General features: G+C 47.7%; 1 protein-coding gene and 1 long non-coding RNA gene across 4 annotated transcripts in view; one reads left to right on the top strand and one right to left on the bottom strand.

Annotated features, from left to right (window-relative positions):
• The window catches only part of LOC103658227, a 61,776-nt gene that overhangs the window by 10,923 nt on the left and 30,561 nt on the right, over positions 1 to 20,292 (bottom strand). The gene's annotated exons all lie outside the window — the stretch shown is intronic.
• LRRC52 (leucine rich repeat containing 52) lies at positions 845 to 19,975 on the top strand. Its single transcript, XM_008685705.1, has 2 exons — positions 845 to 1,469; positions 19,523 to 19,975. Exons 1-2 carry the CDS (start codon positions 848 to 850, stop codon positions 19,846 to 19,848), a joined length of 948 nt encoding a protein of 315 aa, XP_008683927.1. The 5' UTR covers positions 845 to 847; the 3' UTR covers positions 19,849 to 19,975.

Genomic DNA, 20,292 nt, shown 5'->3' on the forward strand with positions numbered 1-20,292 from the left:
AGAGGACCACCTTATCAGAGGAATTCCCTTTCCTCATTTCAAAGGAGGCTCCCCTTTCCCATCCTCTCCCAAAGCACCAAAAAACTGGCACCTGTCCAAATTCATTTCCCAAGGAAAGGACCCACTGACCTTAAAAGGAGAACTGACCTTAAACAAGTCATTTTCCTCATCAGTGAAGAAGGGAGTTGGGGTGGCGACTTCCAAGGTCCCTCTACAGCTTGTGGATTAGGGGATCCAAGCTAACCTAATCCCCCATTACACCTTGTAGGGAGCTGGGAGCTGGTATACACGCGCGCGCGCACACACACGCGCGCGCGCACACACACACACCCGTGAACCCGAGCACAGCCCCCCACCTCCAAGCTGCAGGCCCCCCCCAACCCCCCCAGGGACAGCCAGCTTACCGAGATACACAAAACACCCCCACACCACCCAGAAGGGGCGAGAGGCAGGACTCTCCCTCCCTCAGCCAGGCAGTCTCCTGAGGCTGCTGACATCACAAAGGTGTCAACTGGCAACCTCATTGTCATGTGGCTCTCCCCTGGCTCCCCTTCACTTGCAAACGCAGGGAAAGGGTGAGACCTTTCAAAGCCGCCAGGCGGGCAAGCTTCCAGCGGCAGGCTGGGAGTAAGCAGGCGGCAGAGCCACCAAGCCCGGCGGCGGGGCATTGGGCCTCGCGTTTCAACTTCTGTTCAGTTCTCCTGTAATGGAAAATTGCTTTGCACAAAGCTAGAGTGTTACAGTTCTTTCCAGCGCCCCTCCCCCCCACCCCGCCCCTCGGCAGCCTTCTGATCCAAGGGACAGCGCCCGCAGGAAGGTGGACGGAGGGTAGTTGCAGCTTCTTACTATGTCCCTTGCTTCAGGCCCTGGGCCCGGGTGGTTACTCTTTTCCTTTGGAATGGGACTGGTCTCGGGGTCAAAGTGTCCAAATAATTGTCAATGTCAAGCCCAGGAAGTGATCTGCACAGGGATCCAGTTAGCCGAGTACCCCCCTGACGTACCCCTGAACACCCGGAGGCTGTACCTGAATGATAACCTCATCACCTTTTTGCCAGCGATGAATCTAGGACTCCTCAGTGACCTTGTTTACTTGGACTGTCGGAATAACCTGATTCGCGAGGTGATGGATTATACCTTCATCGGGGTCTTCAAACTCATCTACCTTGATCTCAGCTCCAACAACCTAACCTTGATCTCCCCATACAGTTTCTCCGTGCTCAGCAACCTGGTGCAGCTGAACATCTCCAACAACCCTCACCTGTTCTCTCTGAACAAGTACACCTTTGCCAACACCAGCTCTCTGAGGTACCTGGACCTCAGAAACACCGGCTTGCAGACCTTGGACCACGCTGCCTTCCAAAACCTCCTAACACTACAGACCCTGAATCTGGGTGGAAACCCGTGGAAATGCAACTGCTCCTTCCTGGACTTCACCATCTACTTAATAGTGTCCCATCTGAACCATCCAGGTGAGGGTTTGATTGGGTGTGGGGATGAGGATGTGATGGAGCAGGAGGAATTGGTTCCAGAAAAGGTAAAGTCAAAAGATGGTCAGGATGGGAGAAAACTTTGGGGGAAGCTGATCGAAAGCATTCTTACTGCCCGGTAGGATCCACCCTTGGGCTGACCGGAGAGGCACTAGGGTCCATAGAAAAAGTTCTGGAGTAGGAATCCAAAGAGCTGAGTTCTGGTCCCAAACCCAGCACTTACTGGCTGGCTGCCCGAGGGACAGACAATGTCTTTGAGCCTCAGTTTCCTGATCCATCAAGTGGGGACATTAATATTGCCAGACATACAGAGCTATCATGTCAATGTAAAATCGTATGTGTAGAAATGATCAAGTTCTTTAACTGCAAAGTAACAAATTCAGGGACATAGTATTCCACTGCTGGACTATTTTATTTTAATCTGTTTGACTCAGTGACTGAATTTTTCCAAGATCCAAAAGTATTCAGTCATGCATAGGTCATCAAAAATCCAACACTATGATATATAGAAGAGAAAGTTCAATAGAAGTAAGGGGAGGGGCACAGGAACTCCCTAGACAATGAGGGTGGGGGTGGAGAGAAGGGAGAGGAGAAGGCTGTTGATGGCTCCTTTGTCTTCAAAATGCTAACCCAATAAGGAAGGAGGGAATGGCATACATCCATGAAGAACAGGTCACCAGTGCCCACTGTGTCCAGCAGGGATGTCCCAGTCTCACGGGCAGATTCTCAAGTCTTACCTGGTAGATTTCCAAGCCAGTTGCTGCCACTCTCTCCACTGCCCCCACCCCTATGCCATGGTCCCCGGGGCACTCCAGTGCCTCAATCCCCTCTTCTTTTCAGTGACTTCACTGTCCCGTCCTCATCCTCCGATTATCCCACTTTATCTATATCACCTTCACTCAGGACTTCAAGGAAATGGGAAATGACTCCTCATAGAAAGCCTGGAGCCACTAGTGTAATCTGGCAAAATTGGACTTTGGATTCAAACCTCGTCAAAACCATGTCTTCTCTCCCTTCCCTGAGTGTCTCTTTTTGAAAATATTTTCACGCACCAGCTCCCTTCCCTGAGTGTTTGTTCTTGAAAAATATTTTCATCCATAAGCACCTGCTGAAGCTTCCACCATGAAGTCTTGCCCAGGTGGCAATATCCCAGAAAGATCCGTGGCCAACATGATAGGCTTTAAGGGTCTCTAGGGGAGAGGGAGATGAATGGTGGCAGCAAGTAAAAATGTGCCTCCTGGCCCTCTTTTCGGTGGATGGGTCTTAACATGTCTTCTAGGCAGGGCTTGGACTATGGTGAGGCAAGCGAGCCTCCTGGGATGCAAAATTCAGGGAGACAGTAAGAGTGGCTGGCTACTTACATTTTGTGCCCTAGGCACCTGGCCCTGCTGATAGGTACCTCAGTCTGAGTTAGAATAAATCAAAAGGAAAGAACTTCATCAGACCAAAAGTACAAATCATAAAAAAAATAGAGGAGCAGTTATTTTGGGTAGGTTGCCTTACCTCTCCAGACAGAATGGCTTCTACTTTTCTCAATGACTGGTGCTATGACTGCACCTTCTAGAAAGCTCTCTAAGAGAGGGTCACTATTAATCATTCTCATGCATTAAATGTAATTCTCACTGTCCATGTTCATGTAACTAGCCTGTGAAGAAGCTTCATCCTTTCTTGCCCCCTGCCCACCATAAGTATATCTCTTCCTCGAGTAGAGCCCACCAAGTAGCCAGGTGGGCTCCTACCCTAGCTGAAAAGGGTGATGTAGCTTGGCTTCTTCCCCAGTCCCAAAGCTTACCACTTCACCTGCCATCAAATCTCCCTCAATCAAAATTCTGCTTACAGAGTTGTATCTTCTCAGAATGCTTGGGCTGACTGCTTTGGACTCCTTGACCCATTTCATTCCAGGAGTGAATAGGATTATAAACCGGATCTGTCTCACTGTGTGTTTTCAAAAACATCAGAAGCTAGTATCTATCTTGTCAAGCTCATAAGCTCCTCATGAACGAAGAGAATGTCTTTTGAGGTAGACAAAGCTTTTATCCACTGGCCAGTATGAGCCCCCCCCCAAAAAAAAACACACACCCACAACTGCTGATCTGCTCATCTCTCTCTGCTGTTTGGTGGCCTAGAGGAACCCCCCCGACCACTTCACGCAGAACTATGGTCTTGTTGCCCTGGCTAACAATTGTTATCTCTTGAAAACACTAATGAGCCCAAGGCCAGACATAAAACAATTTATCTTTGTAGAAAGCTTTGAAACTGCTAGAGTTTTTTCACACATGTGGTTTCATTTTCTTTACTTTTGGTGTCATACCAACCCTTAAATTTTGTGCCGTAGGCCTGTGGAAGAGGCTAGGATTGGTATTCTTAAGCCTATCATGAGAGGGTTGAGAAAACAGACTGGCCCAAAGTCACATGGCTAGTAAATGGCAAAAAAAAAAAAAAAAAAGATTTGAACCTCCTAATTCAGGTCTTTTTTCATGAGACTACTATATCTTAAATCCCTGAATTCCATGGTAACTATGATCCTGTAAGTCAGTTTAGTTATAAATATAAGTCATATTATAAGCATATGGCCACAGCGTCTAAATTACAGCTTTATTTCCTATCTGACTACACATGGAACTCACCCAAGATCATTTCCATTGGATAATGAGCTCTAGCCATCGTAAACTCATCACATGCCTGCATGCTCCTTACAAGCCCAAGTTCACCCCAACCCACCTAAACTCCCAAATAACGAGCCTAACCTCAGTGTTTGCTCACCTTTGCGTCTCAGTCTGGTTGTCCTTTCCCACACATACACACACACACCTTGTCACAAACATACACATAAACACATGTGCAAACAAACATACATATGTCCACATACACACAAGCACAAAGATGTGCCCGTACACATACTATACATGCAAACCTATAGACCTACCTACTCACATACACAATCACCCACATATTACACATACATGACACACATACACACATCGACGTGTAGATACACACCCACACGTGAAGAGGCACACACATACACAGTAGAATTCATAGATGCTTCTCTTGCCCTCTAGTCAGCCCTCAACACAATGGAAGATATCGGGAAGGTATCGATTTCATGTGACTCTCCCATGATTCATGCCTCTGTTAAGTGGAAATATCTTTGCAATTGACAAATGCTTGAGCTTAGTCCCACCTCTTACACCACCTTGGCTATCAAAAGGTGATCTTCAGCACGTTCTAAAATGGAGCGTATACATCTCTCTCCCCGTGTACCCACACTGCTGGATCTAAGAAGAATCTCTATGAAATGAGCTGAGTAACCTAGTTATTTAGAAAGAAGAATCCAAATTAAAGACGGGTTTCATTTTAGACCCGGGAAGATACCGAACGTTAGTATTAGGAGATTTTCCCTGTGGAACGGTATTAAGGTCAGCACGACAGTAGATCAGCAGTATAGAGATCCCTTGAAAAGCAAGGCAGTGAAGTCAGGAACTTCCGTGCTACTACTCAGTTCATCCATTCATCCATGTAAATATCTATTGAGTCCTATTATGTGCCCAACAAGAGCTCATGGACAGAACCTTGAGCTGTGTCTGGAGACTCTCATGACTATGGTCATCTGCACCATATATGTCCCATGGTCCAGTCAGGGACAGCAGAACTATTCTACTGGACAGAGCAGGACAGGAGGCCACCATGTGCCTATTGGGTGGAGCAGACACTTGGGACAGCCTCAGGGGCAGGTGGGGAAGGACAGCCAGCCTGCAGACAGGGGAACCCAGTGTTAAAGAGCTCGGGTTGGAGTGAAACATACCTGAATTATAACCCTAGCCCTGCCACTTGCTATTTATAGGATATCAGAGAAGTTACTTAACCTCTCTGAACTTCAACTTCCTCATCCTTCAGACAGGTATAATAATAGAACCAACCTATCTAGGCTGCTGAGACGAGAACGCTTACAAACTGCCATTAGCATTAAGTCTTGCACACCAAAAAGCATTCAAAAAACGAATGGTTGGCAGATGTGGGAAAAATACAGGGTACTTAAGAAAGTAGCAGCGGGTCCCAGGGCTCTAACCCCTGGGAAAATGGGACAGAGAGAATCTTAGAGGCAGTTGGGTATTAGAGAAGTTATGAACACAGGAGTTCAGACTGGGAAAAAAAAACCAGAAGGCCAGATCAAGGCTTGGTCTCAGCCTGGACCATAAGACTCAGGGCTGAGCCAGTAGTAGCACAGTGGTTCTTCCTGAGTCATCTGAATCTGGAATTGGAGTTCTACTAAAGACAAGCCCCACTGGCAGGAACAGGTGTGGACATTCAGACAGCTTTCAAGGGAGTGGGACAGACATGGCCTTGAAAGCAAGAAGTCACCTCCATGGTGTGATTTTGTAATCTGAAAAGGACTTTGCCCCCATCCACTGCCTACCACTGAGCTAAAATTAGCCATTGGATATTTACCCCTTTGGATCCCCCAAAGTGCCCAAATCTTAAAGAGGACCCTGCAAAAAAATATGAAATCCTGGGCTGAATAATACCAGTGCCCTCAAGCCTTTATCAGCTCTCACATCAGAGGCAGAAGTGAATTCTTGAGAAATACAATTAGCTAAGATTAATTTTGCAACAGTGGGGAACCTTGAAGGAAGCTGAGGTCCAGGAAAGAAATGGGGAGATCTTAAAACAAAAGATGTGAAGGCAGTAATCTGTCCTGCCCCTATGTCCCATGTTGGCTCAGTTCACCCCCATAAAGGGGCTGTAGAGAAGGCTAAATGTTTTATTCACCTTTTTTCGTCGTAAAGCTACACTGAATAGGAATATCAAAATTTTCCCACATTGGCAAGAGATTTGGTGTTATTATCAAACGTCTTTATCAAAAGAAACCCTCCAACGATACACTCACCAGATACACTGAAAACCATTCCATCCTCAAAGAGCTTACATACTCACTTTGCAAACATGAAAATCACAGCAGAAATGGAGGTGAGTTATAAAGGGCTGGTCACCAGATGCTCTGATCAATGCAGAGTTAAAAACAGACTCACAGATTCCATTTTCTTTTTGGCCATGGTCAGCAGATAGGAGGACAAATTCCTGGCTGGAACTGTAATTTCCCAGGCATTAATGCTTTTTGAAGGTGAGAGTGGCATTTGAGCTCTTCCCAGGATAGAGCTGCCTAGTAGGATAGGGTTGAATGCCTCCGAAGATGCTCTCAAAAACTCATGCAACCCTAAGCTCCTGGACGTAAGGATCCTGGCCTCCATCCTGTCTTCTCCCAAGGTCTAGTCTAGCGCTGTCCAACAAGTCTCTGCTGCAGTAGAAATGGCCTATATCTGTGCTGTCCAATATGGTAGCCACCAGCCACATATGGCTATGGAGTTCTTGAAATTAGGCTAGTGCAACTGAGGAACTGAATTTTTAATTTTATGTTATCTTAAATCATGTAAGTAGCCCCATGAATGGCCACTGGCCACCATATTGGTCAGGGCAGCCTTTTAATATAAGATGCTTGAGCTGGAACTTTAGAATCTTGCCTCCTCACAGGTAAGTGGCTATACAGCCAAGCCCAACATGGAGATCTCCTGAAATCCAGATTCAGTGTCCCCCCACCCCTGCTCCTTGCCATGACCTCTCCTTACTCTTAGACACATCCTAGTCCATTCGACTCTGAAATATTTGTTGTATGCTCATTATATGCCCAACATTGTATTATGAGGCTGTAGTACTTTCATCACAGGGAAAAGAAGTCATAATTTCCATCTTTAATAAGACAATTTTGGTACATAAGAGAGAGAAAATGCAATTGAAAGCCAAGAGGTCCTGTCCTGGTCCCAGCAATGCCACTGGGTGATGTGGGGCAACTCCCTTTCCCTCTGAGATTCACCTGTCTTTGAAATAAAAAGAGAGTAGGATTAGATACTCTCTACAGCCCTTTCTAGCTGGTAGTGTATAGACCTAAATGGAAAGATAAGGTGCATTTAACTGCAGGAGGAGAGCAGTGATCCACAGACAGGGTCCCAGATGGGCAATGCAATGGATCAATGCTGACGTGGAGGCATTCCTGGAGAAGCAGGCCACAGTCACGTAATTAGAACATGCACATAATTAGGAAGCAGGAAGCCTCAAACTCTTGCACTGTCCTACCTCCCGTCTGAAGCATCGTCTGCTTGACTAGAACAATACCTCCATCCCTGGGGGACTTAGTGCCCTAGACTGTCCTCCCAGGCCTGGCCCGCTCAACCAGTGGTTCTCAAATTCCAGGGAACATAGGAACCCCAGGCCCCATATCCAGAGATTCTGGTTTTGGACAGTGCAAACCCTTAGGCCACATTTTGAGAGACCCTATGAGACCAGTGGCTGCTCCCACTGGTGAATAAATTGATTTGCACCGAGATGTTAGTGGCTAATAATATTTTGACATGTCTCCCTCAAGGGGCATTTGCAATGTGACAGAAAACAACAAGAAACAGTGCGAGTTCAGAAAGTGACAGACTACCAGGGGTAGAAGTGGGAGTAGTTTGGGGACAGAGTGTCCCTCTCCGTCAGCTTTTAAATTATCGTCCTTAAGCAGTCCTGGATGACCTGATGGTGGGGCCCACAAATCAAAGAGGAGTCTGGGCAAGAGTGCTGCAGAGGCAGGGGGACGAAGCCACTCAGGGACATCTGCAGGGAGCAGATGGGTTGGGTCATGTGCTGTTTCGGGTCCACGTCATCTTGAGGGCATTTTGAGCAGAGAACATCTTAGTTTCATTCCAAGGCTACTTCATCCTGTATTCAAGGCTGCTGTAATAGGATAATGGCCCCATTTCAACCCACCAAGTACAAAGTCATCTACAACCGTGCCAAGACTTAGATTTCCAGAATGAATTCAGGTCCTCGCACTCTTCCACTATTAATGCTAACCCATCTTCTCCATCAGAGAAATTGCTGCAAAGACCAGACGCCCAGAATGGGAACAGCTGGGCAGCAGACATCTCCAAGGCCATCAGCTGCTCTGCCAGCCTGTCTCTCCTACCTTCTCACAAACACCCTGCTGAGAGCCAGAGGAGCAGCCTCATGAGGGAAATGAGGGGGTGGGGGGGGTGCAACTGGGTCAGTGATCCCTAAACCACCCAGAAAAGCCAAGGAGGAAGACGGTGGCAAGCACATGCAGTTTAGGAAGGATTCTGAGTGATTCTCACACACTCTGGAGCTCAGCCCACTTGAGATCCCTGAAAGTGGGTGATCTAAAGTCCCTTTGAGCTCAGAAATGCCAGAGCTCTGTGCATGGCCTCTCTGGTCACCCAGTGCCACTCAGGCCTCTGGAAGGCAGCAGTGCAAAGCTGGCCAAAGCAGCCAACCTCAGTCTCCTTATCTCTAGAAGTGAAGAGCTCTCCAGCCTGGAGATAATCCAGGAGAGTGTGGATGTGGCTAGAAAGAGAAACAGGGATCCAGCCATGAAGGGCCTTTGAAGGATTTTCTGGGGAACATACAGTGCATCCTGAGAAGCTCTGGGAGGCAGGTGAGCCTGGATGCAGGGCTAGGAGGCTCCTGTGGGCATCCAGGTAAGGGAAGAAGGTGGTCTATAGCAGCAGATGAAGTCTAGACAGGTCAGAAGGAATCATTTAGAAGATAGAAGCAGGGATGCCTGGGTAGCTCAGTTGGTTAAGCATCTGCCTTTGGCTTAGGTCATGATCCCAGAGTCCTGGGATCAAGTCCCATATTGGGCTCCTTGCTCAGCAGGGAGCCTGCTTCTCCCTCTGCCTGTTGCTCCCCCTGCTTCTGCACTTGCTCTCTCTCTCTCTCTGACAAATAAATGAACAAAATCTTAAAAAAAAAAAAAAAAAAAACAAAGTAGAAGCAATAGGACACCGGACTGAACCAGACCCTCCCAAGTTCCCAGTACTCTCTTCATGACTTCTGGCACAATTCTAAGGAATTAATAGACTTGTATATTTAATATTTATCTTCTCTGGTAGACAGTAAGATCTATGAGAGCAAAGAACATGTCTGAACTTCAGAAACTAGCTCAAGGCCTGACACAGAAAAAAAGGCTCAATAAATATTTATTGAGAAAAATCAATGAATAAATGAGATGTGGAAAATAACAGGAAAGAATTGGCTTGAACAGCTCCGGAGGCTTCCCTGGGATGGACACTCTTGGAGGAGGGGCAGCGAGGAGCTTAGGGGAGAACCATGACCCATCTTGAGCATGTTGAATGGGAGGGCCCCTGTGAACCAGTAGGCCTTTGGAGGTTCTGGCCTGAAATCCAGAATAAAGAACAGAATATATATTTGAGAATCATCAGCTCACCGGTGATCACTGAAACCAAAGGAAGGACCAGATAAGCCAGCAAAGGAGTTTAGAATGGGGGCTGGTAATAGGTCAAGGACAGAAGCTTTTGGGAATGCCAACATATGCAAGGGCCAAGAAGAGCCACCCATCAAGTGCTCTGGGCAGAAGCAGCCAGGGGAAAAGAAAGAAAATCAGAGAAGGGTGGACTCACAGAAGTCAAGAGAAGAAGAGTTTCAAAGAGTAGAAGTAGGTCAAGTAAGCATTGAAAAGTATCCATCACATTTAGCTATCAAGAGTTCCCTGATGTCTTGGACAGTTCCAATGGCACAGTGGGAGTGGACAGTGGGTTACAGAATGAACAGCAAGGAAGAAAAGGGGTGCAGAAAAAAATGTGAACTTGGGGTGCCTGGCTGGCTCAGTCAGTGGAACATATCACTCTTGATTGCAGGGTGGTGAGTGTAAGCCCCACATTGGGCGTAGAGCTTACTTGAAAAAAAAAATGTAAACTCTTCTAGGAAGCTTGGCTGTGGACTGAGGAAATAGGGTGATAGATGGAGGGGAACTGTATAAATGGGGTATTTATTTTCTTCAGAGCAAAGAGGTCCATGCATGCGTTTATCTGCTGCCAAGGAGTCAATGCAGGGCAAAGACTTGGGACCCGGGGAATAACTGATGTGGAGGCAGGAGTGGATGGACTCCAGAACCAAATGGAAGGTCAGCCTTACGCAGGGAAAGGCCCCTCCTCGGGGCCTGTGGAGGAGGAAGCAAGGGTAAGCACACATGGGCCTGAATGTGAGGATGTGGGGCAAACGGAATCGAGGTGAGATAAAAAACAAAGAATAACTTTATATCCAGAAAAGTACACAGCTTCTCATGCTATTTTCTTTTTTCTTTCTTTCTTTTTTTTTTTTTTTTTTGGTGTCATCTTTTTTTAAATTTATTTTAAAATTTAAATTCAATTAATTAACCTATAATGTATTATTGGTTTCAGAGGCAGAGGTCAGTGATTCATCAGTCTTCTATAATACCCAGTGCTTCTCATGCTGTTTTCTATGATGCTTCTAAACACCGACTCGATTAGGCGATCCTAAAATATCCCTTTGTTCTCCAGAGGATCATACTTCCGGTTGAACAGGCAAAACTAAGATGGGCTCTGGATTCAAACCACCTGGTTTTTAATCCTGCTTCAGTCACTAACCAGCTGGGCCACAGTCTGCACGAGAACCACGCTCCTCCCCTGTAAAATGGCGATAAGTTAGTACTTATTTCTTGGGTTGTTGTGCTAATTAAATGAAATAACCCACATGAAGATTTTAGAAGTACACATAGTGTTCAGCTAATGTTAGCTTTACTGCCGTTGCTGGAACCATTCTTGGTGGTGACTGTGGACGCCACATGGGGTGCAGAGAAGGGGGAGAGCCGTGTGGGTGACAGAAACAGGGTAAGGGGTGCCGTGATGCCTCCTGCCTTCTGCTAAGGTGCACTGTCCACAGGGAGTCCAACTTGGGCGGGAGGGGGATGCCCGGAGCTTGTGGAGTCAGGGAGGGTGTCTTAAAACCTTCAAAATGACAGCATTATGTTAAAAAATGAAATGTAATGCTTGGCCCATATGCAGTGATTTTTTTTTCTTATCAGAACAGTGGTAAATTTGGCCTTCCCCTTGACCCAAATAAAGGAAAACTAATTACGTCTGATACATCAGATTAGAATATGGTTAAGATTAGGATTAGTCATGTGAACAAACTGTTGTAATTTTCAATAGCTTCTTTCAACAGCTATGACACTTGGCCACAGTATGTGGCTGAGGTGAGGTACATGCCTTGCTGACTGATTTGACATCCACACGGGGGTAAGCAGCTTGGCCTGGCACCTGAGTGCTCTGGGTCCACAAATAGTTACTGAGCATCTCCCAGGTGCCAAGGCCTGGGCCAGGCACTGGGCACACAGCTAAGAACAGAAACAGATGTGCCGTCGTGGAGTTTCTGCTCTAGTGGGAGAGGAGTAAATGAGCAAATAAGTAAATGACATGATGTTAAGTGATGATAAGGGCTATGGAGGAAAATGCGGGAAGGGAAGGGAGAGAGTGTGCCTGGGATGGAGGACAAGGAAGATCGTTTCTGTTGGGTGGTGCTAAGGAGGTGACATTTGAGCAGAGAACTGAGTGAAGTGAGGGTAACAAGCTGTGGAAATAAGACATGGGGGAGGGGACTTTCTAGAAGGAAGAGCACATGCAAAGGCCCTGGGGTGGAATGAGCATGATGTATTAGAAGGGGAGTATGGTGGAGACAGATGAAGGAAGGAGACAGAAAATTAGTGAGAGGCCAGATCAGGTGGGACCTCTAGGCCAAGAAGAGGCTTTTGATTTTGTTCTAAGTGTGACAGGAAATCATGAAAGGGTTTTGAGCAGGGAAGCAGCATGACCTATAACCTGCAGAGAGCTCCTGCTACTGGATGGAGAGAGACTGAGGAGACACCAGGGACATGGGTGAGAAGGGCTGTCACGGTTCAGGTGAGGGAGGGAGGTAATGATCTAGATGATGAGAAGACACAAGAATCAAGACATGTTTGGAAAGTAAGACTAACAGGAATGGCTTGTGGTTTGAGATATGGCTTGTGATGTGAGAGAGGAAGCAAGGAGAGCTCTGAAATTTCTGCATGGGTGAGTGGTGATTGGGGGTGCCCTTCTGCTACTGAGTTTTTCTAAATTGCCTCTTATCCATGAGGACAACCATCCACTACCTGGGTTTTTTCTGATCAAATGGGAAGTTATTAAGCAGGACCAGCTCTAGATCAAACCGAGAAGAAACGAGAAGTTGCTTCAAAACCTCATGCAACGAAGGTGGTAGCAAGGGTTCCACCCTGGGTAGGGCTTAAGTTGTTAGCTTCTTTTTCAGAAGAGTATACACTTTAAGCCTTATTTTGTTGGTGGAATGAAAGGTTCTATCTCCTGCTGGCAGAATTCTGGGTACTGACAAGTGCACAAGAACGTATTAGGAGGAAAATGGGTCTTCATACCTATGGATCATGCCCATATACAACCCCTTATACAAAAGACCAGTCCTGTAGCCTAAAGCACCTCTAAAGCACAGGAATAATCAGCTTGAACTTGCTGGATTTGAAGGTCTTTCCTGTAATGTTCTAAGAGTCTATGAATCACTTTTAACCTTTACCAAAATACGGACTCTTTATCCAAGGAAAAAAATTGTATTAGAGAAGAACTGTAGTGCCTAAGCCCAAATCATCCAGATCTTTACGTTTTCAAGATGCCAGGGATGGTTTAGACCAGGAGTCAGCACTGCTTTCTATAAAAAGCCAGATAGCAAATATTTTAGGCTTTGTGGACCTCTGTTACAACTCCTCCATTTGGCCATCTGTAACCTGAAAGCAGTTGTAGAAAGTATGTAAATAAGTGGGCATGGCTGTGTTCCAAGAAAAATTTATTTACAAAAACAGGCAGCAGGTTGGATTTGGCCTGTGGAGTTTGCTGAACCTGGGCTTATGCCATCAAGGGGAGACAGACAGGTGATGAGAAAAAAGGAGCTCTAGGTAGGAAGGGTAGAAGCCATGCAGGAGGGACTGAGAAGGGGGTCTTGCTGGCTGGTTGGCTTTGGCTTTGTTGGGCTGCAAGGTGGTCCAATCTGGGTTCCCCTCTAGAGAGTCATTTCCTCTGGGTCACCCAGAGTGTAGCAGGATATAACCATGTCCCTTCAAATTCCAGTGGGAAACTGGTCCTAAACAGCAAGGCCAAAGACACTAGAGTTTAAGAACTGTTGTACGAGGTCTGACCAATAACCCACCCATTCTCTCCTGTATGCATTCAATAGACGTTTCTTGAGCATCTACTATGTGCCAGGCACTAGGAATACCAAAGCAAACAAAGAGGGCCTCCGCTTTGAAACAGTTCTCTAACACTAATAGAGAAATAGAAATAAGTACCTTTTGATGCCATGCCCACCGCCCCAGCATCCTCACATGTCTTCATCTGTGTTTACCCTCCCTTCCTTCTCTGTAGTCTCAGAGAATAGAACAGTGTCCCTTCCCAGTTCAAGGCTTACCCCTTCATTTGGTCCTGGGGACCATCTGTTTCTGAGTCCTCTGGGACTTCACACCCTTTGGTTCACTGAATCTTCCCCAAACTCTTACAAGGGAAGTGGGATTCGTATTTGTATAGTGTAGAGTAATCCGAGGTGACAAGGGCTTAGCTGACCCACCAAGGGTCTTCTATCTCCCCAGGGCCACTATCTTCTAGATGAGCATTTTGTTAATGACACTGACCCCAGCGTGTATTCATAACATAACATTTCATTCATTCAACAACCGTGCTTTCAGCTCTAGTATGGGTGAAGCACTGTTCTAGGTGTTGAGGGTACAACAGTGAAGCACACAGACAAAAAATCCATGTCCTCATGGAGTTTATAATCTAGTGGGCAGAGGCAGACAAATGAGTAGGAGGTGAATCCACTTCCTTGACAAATACATAATTGCTGGAGGAAAAAAGATAAGACAAAGTACTATACACCTAGTGACATTCGGGCAAGCTAGGGTCTGATAAGGAGAAATGGGGGAATCAGGTCTTTCTCGGGGTTCAAGGTGAAAGTCTTATGACAAAGTGGTAATGCTGATAGAAGCCAGGGCTGCATTCTCAGTAGCAGGTACAGTTTAGTAGAGAAGGGGGTCTCCAAATTCCATCCTTCATTGTATGCTCTCACCACGTGGAGGCTCAACCCTCCACTCAGCCCCGATGGTTGCTGAGCAAGCACACCAGCACACGGGGCTCAGAGCCTGCACTTGGCTCCTTGGGAACCTGCAGCAGAGCACAGGGCAGAACTGTGGTCCCTGCAGGCCAAGAAAGGAGCAGTTTATCTTAGAACCACTGGGTTCAAGCCAGTCTTCTGAAAGGGAGGCTTCCTGCACTAACAGATGGGATTCTGAGCCATAGAAACTCTTGCTCCTGCAGACACGTGATTCTGGAAAACAAGTTTTCTGCCTGTGAATAACATGCTATGTGTGGAAATAAACAAGGTCGGGGGTGGGGCGTTATGTTTCCTTAGGAACTATTTGCAGGAAGACCTTAAACATTAATGACACCTGTAATCGTACCTGGGAGCCTTAACTGGGACAAATGCCCTAGGCCCAGGGAATGGCACTGAGAAAGGGAGGACATGGGGGCTAGTCAACTGTTTCTAATATGAACAAAGGCCCTGGAGTTGTGCAGTGCACAGCACGTACGACAGTACTTGGTAGACTTTTGTCAGAAGAAAGGAAATCAAGAAAGCCAGAGAGGGAATAACTGATAAACAATTTATTCATTCTATAGCACGGGAATAATTAAAACGGCTCGGTGGGGTGGTCAAGAGTGAAGTTTAATTTTGTAAAGCACCTTTTATGGTGCCCAGCACCCCTCAGGCCCTCCAGGATCAGTAGATGGGTCTATAATCTCTAATGACATCAGACTAGAATAGGAAAATAATGTACGACTATCGAACTAATGAAAAGGAAATGAAATAATAAAATAAAAGGCAACAAAGTAGAGTGAAAGAAATAAGTGGGACTGAAGACAAATATATCAGTCAAATGTTAAATGTTAATGGAATAATTACAACACAAGTTTGCTAGACAGCATGGAAAACAAAACTCAGCTACATGCTGCTTACAAAAATACGTCTTAAATATAGGAACGTAGAAAGACTAGAAGTAAAAGGATGGCAACAGATAAACAATACAAACACCAAAAAATTCGATGGAGGCATACTAATGTCAAAGACAGACTTTAAGGCAAGAAGCATTACTAGAAATACAAGAGACGTTGCTCAGGGAGAAGAGGGTAAATCTACCAGGAAGAGGTAACAGTGAGAACTTTCTACACATCTGATAACATGTCTTCAATATATGTACAGCAAAACATGACAGAACTATATGAAGAACTAGGTAAATGCACAATCAAAACTGGTGACTTGAACATCCTTCTCGCAGTAGCTAATAGACAATTAATAGACTAATAGTACGCAAGAGACAATAGTTTTTATAGAAAAAAAAGTCAGTAAAGATATAAATAAAAAAGTGAACAAAGATACAGAAGACCTGTATAAAATCGCAACCTATTTGGCATCCATAGAACGACAACTCCACAAAGACAGAATACACATCTTTTGGGGGCGCATGCAAAATTTACTGAAATTGACTTTATACTCAGCCTTAAAGCAAATTCTCAATAAATTTCAAAGGACCTGAAATCATAGAGAGTATGTCTCTGGCCACAGTAGAATTAAAGTAGAATCAACAATAAAAATATTACTAGAGGGACACCTAGGTGGCTCAGTCAGTTAAGCGTCTGCCTTCAGCTCAGGTCATGATCCCAGGGTCCCGGGATGGAGCCCTGCTGAGCGGGAAGCCTGCTTCTCCTCCTCCCTCTGCCTGTCACTCCCCCCGCTTATGTACTAGCACAGTCTCTCTCTTTCTCTGTCAAAATAAATAAAATCTTTTAATAAAAAACATATTACTAGAACCCCCCCAAATTAAATATTTCTTCCAATAAATGATGCCTCTTATTAACAAGAACAAGAATGATCAGACATGGATTATGTCTTCAAGAGTTTTGTCTGTCTGGTCAAGGAGAAAAGATACACTCCTTTCCTGGCCAGCAGCTCCCAAGCAAGGGAGAACATCACAGGCACAGTAAGAACGCTACGGTGGGTCCAGGAGTGGGAACGATCCCGCGCAGTCTGAGCTACGAGGACGAGGGGGCTGTGGAAGCGCTCCTGGGAGCACATACATTCACACCAGAACTTGAAGGATAGGAAGGACTTGACCAGGCAAAAATTGGAGCAAGAGGCATTTGATACAGAAAGAGCGATGTCACAAAGCTAGCTACCAATAAGGGCAAGACGCAATCAAGGAATTAATAGTTTAATTTGACTGGAGCAAAGGGTGGGCCACTGGAGTGCTAGGAAGGGGGGGCCGCGGGGCGCGGCGATGGCGAGGTAGAAGGGGCAGGTGCAGGGAGCTCTGAGTGCCGGGCCAGGTCGCCTGGATGTCATTTGCAGGCCTACAGGGGAGTCGGAGGAGGGTTTTGAGCCAGAGTTTGTCTGGGAAGAGCTGTACTTGAGGAAGAGAAATCTGGCAGGTGTGTGTGAAATGGTCCAGAGCTGGGCAATGGGGAAAGTGGAGTTAGAGAGACCTGCCAGAAGGCAGGAGGGCTCCCACCTTGGCAGTGACTGGGGAATGGGAAGGGGGAGAGAATACAGCAGTAGAAAAACCCAGGCCTCCCTCCCCGCAGAGCCACCCACATCCCGCACTTAAGAGCAACCTAACAAAGCCTTTAAATCACTGCTAATTGCCCCTTTCAAGGTAATGCTCCCAAACGGGACACGGTGTTTCATGTTTAGTCTGCCGCTCAAACCCCAGTTTGAAAGCTGAATCCTCTTAAAATAGAAGGAGATAAATCCCCGACCCACAGAATCCCACATTTTCCTTTCCCCAACACATCTTTCTTTGCAGAGTCCCACGTCGGGTCTCTGGCAGTTTGGGGAGCTGACCCAAGCCCCAGGTGCACTCCAGCCAGGCTGAGTGGAGAAAGGACTCCACGTGTGAATGGGTTCCTGCCCTTGACAGCAAGTGTAATGGAGCCCCCGGCCCCAACCCCTTATCCTCTCCTGAGAGCTCTCCCCCTGGGGCAGGGTCCCCCAAAAGGACCCCTTCCTCTCCTTCCCTCTGTAATCTTTGCACACTGTGGAGGTGATCACCCCACACTGCCTTCCCATCCTGTGTCTACAGCCTCGATCAAGAGCCAGTCCCCAATGGCATCATGGCCTTCAGGCCATCTTCCTGAAAGCAACAAACATCTCACCACAGGTGCACTGGCACAGGGGTGAGGCGCGGGAAATGCTGTCCAGCTTACAGGGGACTTCGAAGGCACTCAGCCTGGTCAGCTCTTCCCAGCCACCCAGACGCAACGGCTTCCTCCCCACTCAGCTCACTTCCGTACTGCTTTCTCTAATTCCCCTGCTGCTAGCTCCAGCGCAAACCCGATTTCCCTAACTTCCTTGGTCACCAAGGACAAGAATATGTTCACATAGCCTGGAGCCTCTACCCTAAAGTTTAGGGGAAGCATCTCTCCCCACTAGCTTGTCTGTGTCTCCCACTTCTGCAAATGAGCTTAGATAGCTCTGTCTGCATTTTCTGTGTCTCGTGTCCGGCCTAGATTCTTCAGGTTATCTAGAAAACTCTGTGAGTCTCAGCTTCCTGATGTCTATAATAAGAATGATCGTATTCTGTGCATCGAAGTTGTTGTAAGAATGAAATGAGACCTTTGTATACCGCTTAACGTGTAGTCAGAGCTTGGAAAACATTAGCTGCTATTATAATTTTGAGCACGATCATCTCAAGCCCTGGTCTCGACCCTGCGTTGGAGCTCATTTATGCAATGCCTGCTGGATACATTCCCCTGGCACCGCCCGCACACACAGGCACCTCTGCACAGCGTGACGGAGCATATGGAGCTAGGACCTCGCAGGGCTGAGGGCAGATCTCTGAGTTGTGTGCGACTACCCAGCACCAGGTGCAGTGGCTTGCGTCCTCGCCTGTGGCAGTTAAATCCTCTCAATTACCCTGGGAGCAGGTAGCATTCTTTGCACGTGTAACGATGAGGAAATGGGATTCAGAGAGGGAAGTGGATATCCTGCCGAAGTTTACAACATTAGTAAGTGACAGTCTGGACTTGAACCCTGGTCTGTCTGGCTCCAGAGCCCACTCTGCTTTCTGTTAAACACTCAAGCCCACAGCACTTGACACAGGGAGGCACTTGGAGAAGTAGCCAGGCAGCTGAGTCAGCTGCTAAAAAGGACTGAAGACTCATGTAGATCGTGTGATGAGCAGTGATGCCAGCCCCACCGCTGAAAAGCGGAACTGCCTCTCCTACTGGTGATCCTTTCCCCTGAGCTCCCCACACCCCGGTTTCTTGAGCGGAGAACACATAGGAGGCATTTCCAGGGAATCTTGTCCCTCCTGGGAGTTGAGCCTGGTGTGACGCCTTTGTGGTCCCCGCTAGACTCAGGCCAGGGTGAAGGGAAAGGGACAAGGTGGAGGAGAGACATGGGAGCCAAGAAGAGCGAGGGGGGAGGAAGAGGACGGATATTGGCGGGGGTCTGTGGAGGGTCAACGCTCTGTGGAGATCTTGTTTCCAACCTCCCTGCCTCTGTCGTGGTGTCTCGTTCCTGGAGGACCCTTAAGGAGCCAAGCACAGGGGCGCCTGGGTGGCTCACACAGGTAAGTCTCTGACTCTTGATCTCGGCTCAGGTCATGATCTCAGGGGTCAAGAGATCCAGCCCTGCCTTGGGCTCCATGCTCAGCAGGGAATCTGCTGGAGATTCTCTCCCTCTCCCACAGCCCCTCCCCACCTTCTGTCTCAGATAAATAAATCTCAAAAACAAACAAACAAACAAAACGCAGCAGCAGCCAAGCCCCCTTTCAGGAGGCAAGCTGAACGCAGAGAAATCAGAAGGGGGTGGGGGCAAGAAGCAGCACGGGTCGCAGTACTTCTCAAACCTGACTGTGTGCACCCGTGACCTTGTGGAGGCGCAGATTCTGATCCGGGAGGCTTGGCGGGTGCCTGACAGCCTGCATCCCCATCGAGGTCCAGCTGCCGCCCGTGCCGCCGGCCTGCAGAACACACTCTCAGGAGCGAGGGTCCGCATGGCCTCTGCGGGTCCCCTGGGGACGGGGGCCCCTTGGCGGGTCTGCTGTTTCAGCGCTCTGCCCGCGGTGTTTTTCCTCGCAGATGATCAGAACGCCACGTGCGCGGAGCCGGCCGAGCTGGCGGGCTGGCCCGTCACGCAGGTGGGGAACCCGCTGCGCTACATGTGCATCACGCACCTGGACCGCCAGGACTACATCTTCCTGCTGCTCATCGGCTTCTGCATCTTCTCCGCGGGCACCGTGGCCGCCTGGCTCACAGGCATGTGCGCCGTGCTCTACCAGAACGCCCGGCGCAAGGCGAGCGAGGACGAGGCCGAGGAGGAGCACGGGCAGAGGGTGGACAGCAGCGGGCGCATCTTCCAAAGCAGGGTGGACTCGCGCCAGGACGGGTTCCCTCAGCTGATATAGCCACCAGACACTGCCGTCTGATTAAGTCTTTCCCCGGGGCTCCCCGCCTTCTCGCCTGCCCTCCCCTCCCCCTCCCTCGCCGCTGTCTTAGACCCCAAAGCCTATTTAGTAAAGCAAATAAAATGTTTGGTGGCCATTTCACAAGTTGGTCCTTCCCTGCTCGACCAGCCCCCAAGCACTTGCTTGAGGTCAGTGGGATGGCGCAGATCAAAGTCTAGAAAAGTCTGGAAAGCTGGTGAGTGCATCTAAATGCTGAGGAAGCCCACTCCAAAAGCAGGCCAACTCATGTTTAATGAGCACCTACTATGCCTCTAACTTAAAGGCTGGCGGGAGGGATAAGAGAAACCAAAGATTGAGAGGACCTGTCCTCACAGAGCAAACAGTTTGGGATGAGTCACAATTAATATGAATGAAATGGAGAAAACTACAAGACACAATGACAAG

The sequence above is a fragment of the Ursus maritimus genome, unplaced genomic scaffold, assembly GCF_017311325.1.
Source record: "Ursus maritimus isolate PB19 unplaced genomic scaffold, ASM1731132v1 scaffold_2, whole genome shotgun sequence".
NCBI classification, from domain to species: domain Eukaryota; kingdom Metazoa; phylum Chordata; class Mammalia; order Carnivora; family Ursidae; genus Ursus; species Ursus maritimus.

Bases quoted from the DNA above. Each gene is read 5' to 3' on its own strand.
- LRRC52 (XM_008685705.1), top strand. From the start codon at position 848: ATGTCCCTTGCTTCAGGCCCTGGGCCCGGGTGGTTACTCTTTTCCTTT. The intron at 1,470-19,522 runs GTGAGGGTTTGA...TTTTCCTCGCAG, and splicing joins GTCCCATCTGAACCATCCAG to ATGATCAGAACGCCACGTGC.